The sequence below is a fragment of the Coptis chinensis genome, chromosome 8 (assembly GCF_015680905.1).
Source record: "Coptis chinensis isolate HL-2020 chromosome 8, ASM1568090v1, whole genome shotgun sequence".
NCBI classification, from domain to species: Eukaryota; Viridiplantae; Streptophyta; class Magnoliopsida; order Ranunculales; family Ranunculaceae; genus Coptis; species Coptis chinensis.
Window position 1 is genome coordinate 45,712,769 of NC_141463.1, and position 7,643 is coordinate 45,720,411.

The window sequence follows — 7,643 nt, forward strand, 5'->3', positions numbered from 1 at the left end:
ATTCTCTTTTTTCATCCAACAAGTCCAATTCCCGACAAATAATTTCCTGATTGTCGAGGGTGAGTACTAAATCTGACTTCTAAGTAGTGACCCTCATCTCAGTAGGAAAGATAGCTTCGGTACCATAAGTGAGAGTGAAAGGTGATTCTCTAGTCGAACGTCGAGGAGTTGTTCGGTAGGCCCAAAGTACTTTAGGCAACTCCTTAACCCACAATCCACTTCTCTCCACGAGTTTCCGTTTCAAATTATCCAAAATAACGTGCTTAGAGGCTTTCGCCTGACCGTTACCTTGAGGATATCCAGGAGAAGAGAAAAGTTGCACAATGCCCCAATCTCGGCAAAAAGCGTGTGTTTTGGTGCCCCGAAATTGTGTCCCATTATCAAAAAGAATGACTTTAGGTAATCCGAACCTGCAAATGATATTGTTCCATATGAACTTTGTGACATCAACTTCCCTGATATTCGCTAAAGGAACTGCCTCTCTCCACTTAGTAAAATAATTTGTTGCAACTAAAAGGAACTTCATGTTGCCAGGAGCTATAGGTAGAGGACCAACAATGTCCATTCCCCATTGAGCGAATGGCCATGGAGATGCCAGAGGATGGAGCTCTTCGGCTGGAACATGGATGTAGCTAGCATGTCTTTGGCAAGCATCACACTTCCAGACATAAGCGTCCGCATCATTAAGCATATAAGGCCAAAAGTACCCCTGTCGGAGTATCTTGAGTACCAAAGATCTGCCCCCAGCATGATTTCCACATTCGCCCGAGTGTATCTCTTCAAGTAGAGTATGAGCCTCGACATGAGTAACACAATGCAGGTGAGGTCCTAAGTAAGACTTCTTGTACAAGTTGTCACCAACAAGTAAATAACGTCCCACTTTGGCTAACAACCCGCGGCTTACGTCTTCTCTAGGAAGATGCCATCTAAAAGATAAGAACGATACGGATCCATCCAGGTCCCCACTGGAGCTTGCAAAATTGTAGCCACAAGACAAACTAATTCTTTTTCAATACTAGGTGTTGATTGATATTCGACGGGAATGGAATGAGCTTCGATATCCCCAAGCAAAGAAGCTAAGTAGACAAGTGAATCAGCATGCCTGTTGTCCAGCCTAGGCAAATTTATGAAATTTAGATCTTCAAAATGAGAAGTAAGAGATCTAACCAACTCCAAATATTGAGCCATACGAGGGTCTCGAGCTTTGTAACCACCCTTAATCTATTGTACAACTAATTGAGAGTCGCTGAATACTGTGAGATATCATACTCCTATGTTTAATGTCATAGACAAGCCCGCTAGCATAGCTTCGTACTCAGTTTCGTTGTTAGATGCCTTGAACCCCAAATGCACTGATTTTTCTAACTTTGTGTTATCTGGAGTCAAGAGTACCGCACCAATACCTGCTCCTTGGTCATTGGAAGATCTGTCTACGAACAACTTCCAACCTGAAATATGACTCCAAGGTCGAACCTGACTATAAGGAAGTGAGCTAGGTTCGTCTAACTCCATAAAAGCAGGAGGTGACTTTTCCGAATCTGCTACCATTGCCGAGGCTGAGGTATCTAGAGGAAAATCGATCAAGAACTCAGCCAAAGCTTGCCCCTTCTCAGAAATTCTCGGCACATAAATAATGCCAAATTCCCCTAATTGAATGGACCATTTCAAGAGATGTCCGACCCTATCTGGTCTTGCCAATACCAACTTCAAAGGATACTCAGTGATGACTCTGATGGTGTGAGCTTGGAAGTATGGTCGTAGCTTCTCAACAGCAAAGATTAGAGCTAGAGCTATTATCTCAATCTTCGGATATCATGTTTCGGCATCCAGGAGGGCTCTACTAACAAAGTAGACAGGCTTTTCGATATTCCTCTCATCAATTCGTACTAATACGGCGCTGATGCCATGCTCGGAAGAGGCCAAGTATAACCCTAAAATGTCTCCTTGCTTCGGTGTAGTGAGCACAGGAGGGGAGGACAAATAATCTTTTAGGTCCTTAAAAGCCATCTCACATTCGTCAGTCCAATCAAAGTGTACATTCTTCCTTAATAACTTGTACAGAACCTGACACTTATTCGAACTTTTACTAATGAACCTGTTAAGTGCGGCAAGACGCCCAGCCAACCGTTGTACCTCTTTCGGAGACCTTGGAGAAGACATATCAAGAATAGTTTTTATCTGGTCCGGGTTAGCTTCAATTCCATGTTTAGTAACTAGATGTTCTAAGAATTTCCGGAGGTAACACCGAAGGTACATTTAGCTGGGTTAAGTTTCATCCGATTCTTCCTCAGGATCTGGAAAGACGCACGAAGGTGTGCAAGATGATCAGACTTCTGTTTACTTTTAATCAGGAGTTCGTCAACATAGACTTTGACAAAATCACTGATATGATCTTTGAACATTGTTGTGACCAAGCGTTGGTACGTTGCCCCTGCATTTTTTAAACCAAAAAGCATAACCCGATAACAATATGTTCCCTGTGCCGTGATGAAAGTAGTATGCTCTTGATCAAGAGGGTACATGAGTATCTGGTTGTAACCCGAAAAGCCGTCACAAAAAGAGAAAATCTCATGTCTTGCAGTGGCATCGACCAATGTATCAATACGAGGAAGAGGAAAACAATCCTTCTTACAGTGCTTGTTCACATCCGTATAATCAACACATGTTCGCCAGTTCCCATTCTTTTTCTTGACAGCGACAACGTTAGAGATCCAAGTGGGGTATGTGATCTTTCGTATGTACTTGGCCTTAAGCAATTTATCCACCTCTTTGTCGATAGCCTCAGTACATTCGGGACCTATCTTTATGAGTTTATGCTTAACTAGCAGGATGTTCGGATCCAAATTGAGCTTATGGCAGGCTATGGAGGGATCAATTCCAGGCATATCCTCATAACTCCAAGCAAATACATCTCGGAATTCTTGTAAGAAATTTATCAACTCTTCTCTATTCTTCGGGTCCAACATGGTGCCAATTGAGACAAGTCGAGGTTCGGAACCATCTCCTATGTCGACTTCGTCAACTAGTTCCAATGTTGGTGGAGTCCTCCTCTCATCCGCCCTATAGAATATAATGGAATTATATCCAAAGGTGCTAACACTATGTCTTGAGAGGGAGACTCGTTCTATAATTGCTATTTGGCAGGTACCGAACCTGCCCCAAGTGTTATTGGAGCAGTTCCGGAACCATTTTTTAGAAGAGTTGCGTAGCATCGCTTGGAAGCTTGTTGATCTCCTTTGATCACCACGATATTGCCTTTGTGAGGGAACTTCAAGGTTTGGTGATAAGTACTTGGAACCGCTTTCAAGCGATGAAGCCAACTCCTACCAAGAATAGCATTATATTGCGTAACTCCCTTGACAATTGTGAAGTTGACATTCAGAGCGACGTCAGCAGATTTGACTGTCAATTCAATCTCTCCTACTGCATCGGCCATGTCACCATTAAATCTATACAAAGAAGATTTCACGGGACGAAGTTCCATTTCTAGAATCGGCATTTGTTTGAAAGCATGATAGTAAAGTATATCTGCAGAACTCCCAAGGTCGATGAGGATCCTGTGCATATCACACCCAAAGAACTTCTAAGGGAACCAACCAATGCGAAAGTGTGGAAAGAAAACCCATTTAGCGTCGTCATCAGTGAAAACAACTGCGGAGTTAGATTCCTTGGTTGGTTTGGAAGTGACATTGTTAATGATTCACAAATGCTTCGCCTGTCTTTCCTGGTACCTTTGCCCTCTACTCAACTCTTCAAATGGGCATTTAGAATTGCCCCCAGCGATCCTGTGAATCACTACCTTATCCGTTCTTGTCTCTGCATTGTGTACATTGGTGTCAGGAATTGTGGCAGTATTCTGAATTGGAGTACCCTTATATTCATCTACTAAACCTCGGTCTACGAGATCATAAATTCCATGTTTAAGAGACCTACAATTCTTAGTTCCATGACCGGCCTGTTTATGGAACTTATAGTACACGTTAGTATTCCTAGCTCCAATAGCACCGGGCTTCATCTTTGGAGGGTTCTTTAACATGTTCTTGTTCTTGATGGCATCGAAGATGTCCTCGTAAGGATGAGTTAAAGTGGTAAAGTCCCTATCCAGCGGGGGTAGTTGCTCACTTCCTGACGTGTCACTAATCTTCTGCCTTTTGGACTTATCTTGATAGGAATTCCTGTCGACTGACTTGTGCTCTGACTGTGGTTCATCGGACTTCCTATCATCATAATGACTAGCAGAGCTCCTACCAACAGGAGCAAAGGTGACACTGGTTATCACTCTTTTATGAGAAGAGTCCCTGTCCAATTGGTCTTCTTCCAGTTCCGCATACTTATCAATCCGATCCTGCAACTCTGTCATGTTCGTAGGATTCTTTTTCTTTAAAGACGTGTATGGACCAGAAGTGGGATCTAATCCCTTTCTAAAGGCCACAATGGCGAGGGTCTCGTCAACGTTGTCAACATGCAATTGAACTTCGTTAAATCTTTTGGTGAAATCCCTAATACGATCGTCCTGTCGGATTTTCATGTCAAACAGTGCATCAGCGGTTTTAATGTAGAGTCGGTTGCAATTGAATTTCGCAATGAAATTGATGGATAGCACCTTAAACTCGTGAATGCTGCCCCTGGGTAGCTTCGTGTACCAGATGAGTGCCGAGTCTGTCAAACTTGAAGCAAAATACCGGCACAAATAATGATCTTTCTTAAAAAGACCCACCATTGCTTGATGATAACCGAGCAAATGAGAGACCGGATCTCCTTTGCCATTAAATTTAGAGAACTTTGGTGATTTATAATCATGGGGGATGTATCCACTCATAACATGCCGTGAAAAAGGAGTTCTAATGTCACCCTTGATTGCTGACCGAACAACTGACTCATCCATCTTGGTTGGTTTCGAACCTCGTAGTTCCTCCAGTATTTGCGCCTTGAGCTGTGCAAGAGTAATCGGTTCATGAATTGGAGTTCTCTCGTTGTTGTACCTCGGACCTAGACTCTCATAGTTCTCATCTTGATAATAACGTGGTTCCGGTTCCCGAGATCCAGTGGAGGAGTTTGCAAAACTGGATCGGGGAACTGAGGGATTCTGAGGCAATGAAGGTTCCCTTGGAACTGAAAGTCTTCTTCGTGCCGAGGATGACCTCAATAGTTGTGGATTCCGGGCAAACACATTCGGACATCCATCCCTCGTACCTCAATAACTTGAATACCAAGAGAAGTCAGTTCCGTGTGAGCTCGAGTGTTGGGTTGGATCCGATTCCGGATTATAATCCGAATCTGGTTAGTTGCTATGATACCCAGTGAAGTAAGGGATATAAGGCGTATGGACGTAACCCTCACTAGGGTCAAGACTTGGTGGCTGGAACTGCCCCCTCACATTTCCATCAGTAGGCAACACTCTTGGAGGTGAACGACCCTCCTGCGTGCGGTAGTAGTCTTGTAAAAAATGCAAACGAGCCTCCTGTCTACCACGTTTGGATTGTCTTTGAGAAGTAACATGTGGGTTATTGATCTCGTTATTCCCCCTATTACCTTGATTCGTATTGGCTCTTGTAGTAACCATGATTTTGAATCAAAGTGAAGAATATATATATATTTTTTTAAAAGAACAACAAACCCAAGAAAAATTAGTGGGTAGGAGAACCTAGAACCGAAAAAATTTTGACCAAGAAATCAAATCAATTATGTATAGTAATCCTCACAGATGGCGCCAATTGTGTGATGATTTTTCCTAATCTAGAAACACAAGTATTTTGTTAATAATCAAAGAACAACTAGAAATATTAAATCGAGAAGAAGAAGAGATGTAGAAGATGATGAGTTGAACCACGTTCATTAATGGCTGCCTATGTATTCTGTGAATAGGAATCCAACTCAAAGCGTAGTTCAACTATTCTATTTATAAGAATCGATGAGGTTTCCCAATTTGTGTTTAACTAGGAGACCATCTCTTGTCAAGTCTTATCTTGACGAATAGATGAGGTTTCCCAATTAGTGTTTAACTAGGAGACTGTCTCTTGTTAAGTCTCATCTTGACTCTTCTAGAAGCCTCATGTTTCCCAAGTCAAATAGGTCTCATTTATTGACTTAAACAACAGAAAAACATATTTAGGTTCGGAGTAGTAGTTAGAGCTCTGAGCCTAGTAGTTGCGTTCCGAATTTGGAGTTCATAGTTAGGAGTTGGTTATACGAACCTACTACTCCAACTAGTTACAAAACCTACGAACCTGCTCCGAACCTAGTAATGGAGTTTCGGATTTGGAGTTCATAGTTAGGAGTTGGTTATACGAACCTACTACTCCAACTAGTTCCAAAGCCTACGAACCTTCTCTTCTTGCCTCACTTCGAACCTAGGAAGTAAGAGGATCTGGACTTGAAGTGTGTTATGGTACTTTCTACCCACACCAAGACCATATCCGAGGCTTAAGAAGATGATGCCACGTGTTACATATCTATTTGCTAAAATATGCACACACAAGAACCATAAAGAAAATTCCCTCATATCTAAATTTGATAAACTTTTAGGCAGATTAGACGACCAAGCTGAATCACTTGTTGTGAAGCAAGTTTAGCCATAGCATCTGCAACAAAATTACATTCCCTATACATCCATTGCAAGGTATAAGTTGCATTGGGTTTAATTGGAACAACTCTTTGATATCACCAATGAGAGCACAGATCTCCCGTAGGACTTGTGAGCATTGAGAAGCAATTCACTGGTATATGTACTTGGAATCAGTCTCAAAAATCACATTTGTAAGACCCAGTCTCTGCGACATTTGCAAACTAGTGCGAAGTGCAAGAATTTCAGCTTTTTGTAAAGTTGATTCTATACCGCATAGGAAAAACAAAACCAATCAAGAATTTACCGGTGAATTCCCAAAAAAAAGTTAATGCCTCAAATTAAGATTCGGTGTAAAGTTTCGTTACCATTCATGCATTTTATTATTGTTATAATTTGTTTTCTTTCTTAATTATGAGACCATTAATCTTACAAACCCAACCAATTCAACCTAATGATCTAACCCAACTGATTGGGCTTGCGTTGCGTTTATTGGGTTGAGACTTAGGTTGAACGGACGTACATCCCTTTAACCCGCCGAGTTTTTTTATCTGGTAAAATATTTTCATTATTAAATGACCAAAGTCAGTTACGAAGGAGGATTGTTGAGGGAGAACCTCACCATATTATAGGGGTGACTTCGGATCGGATTGACCTCTTTCGGAAATTTTTCCAAATATTTTCGGAACCTAATATGCAAGCCAAATCCAATCCAATTTTTTTTCGGAATCAAAATATTTGTCAAAATTCGGAAACTTCAGAAATTTTGAAATAACTCGGAAATTTTGGAATTCTTGGTAAATTTCATAGATCTTTTTACTTTCCACTATTTTTGGAAAAGAAAATTTGACTAAACCAATTTGGAACTTCAAAAAACCAGAACTTTACATGTGATAAACTAAAAAAAAAAGATTATAGAAAATGTTCTTATGAAAAGCTAATTTAAGAACCCTACTTACCATGGTGAGGGAAAAAAGTGTTTGAGAGGAGTGGGAGAGAGAGGGAGTGAAGTAGCTACTAAGATTTGTTTAGTTGTTTGTTTTGTTTTGCTAGTGTAGAAAACTAGCATATGAATGAATGG

The 7,643-nt window shown here is 41.2% G+C and overlaps 2 protein-coding genes across 2 annotated transcripts; both read right to left on the reverse strand.

The window, feature by feature from the left end:
• Nucleotides 1-900: 900 nt before the first annotated feature.
• LOC147481648 (uncharacterized) lies at nt 901-2,160 on the reverse strand. The gene is made up of 3 exons (XM_086578995.1): nt 1,846-2,160; nt 1,393-1,761; nt 901-1,221 (listed from the first exon to the last, which is right to left on the reverse strand). The coding sequence occupies exons 1-3, from the start codon at nt 2,158-2,160 to the stop codon at nt 901-903; spliced, it is 1,005 nt and encodes a 334-aa protein (XP_086435121.1).
• A 973-nt stretch (nt 2,161-3,133) lies between these two features.
• Nucleotides 3,134-3,565, reverse strand: LOC147481649 (uncharacterized). Its single transcript, XM_086578996.1, has one exon. The coding sequence runs from the start codon at nt 3,563-3,565 to the stop codon at nt 3,134-3,136; it is 432 nt and encodes a 143-aa protein (XP_086435122.1).
• Between the last annotated feature and the right edge of the window lie 4,078 nt (nt 3,566-7,643).

Bases quoted from the DNA above. Each gene is read 5' to 3' on its own strand.
- LOC147481649 (XM_086578996.1), bottom strand. From the start codon at position 3,565: ATGCACAGGATCCTCATCGACCTTGGGAGTTCTGCAGATATACTTTAC.
- LOC147481648 (XM_086578995.1), bottom strand. From the start codon at position 2,160: ATGTCTTCTCCAAGGTCTCCGAAAGAGGTACAACGGTTGGCTGGGCGT. The intron at 1,762-1,845 runs GTTAGTAGAGCC...GCTGTTGAGAAG, and splicing joins TCGAAAAGCCTGTCTACTTT to CTACGACCATACTTCCAAGC. The intron at 1,222-1,392 runs GTACTCTTGACT...GTTGTACAATAG, and splicing joins AAGGAGCAGGTATTGGTGCG to ATTAAGGGTGGTTACAAAGC.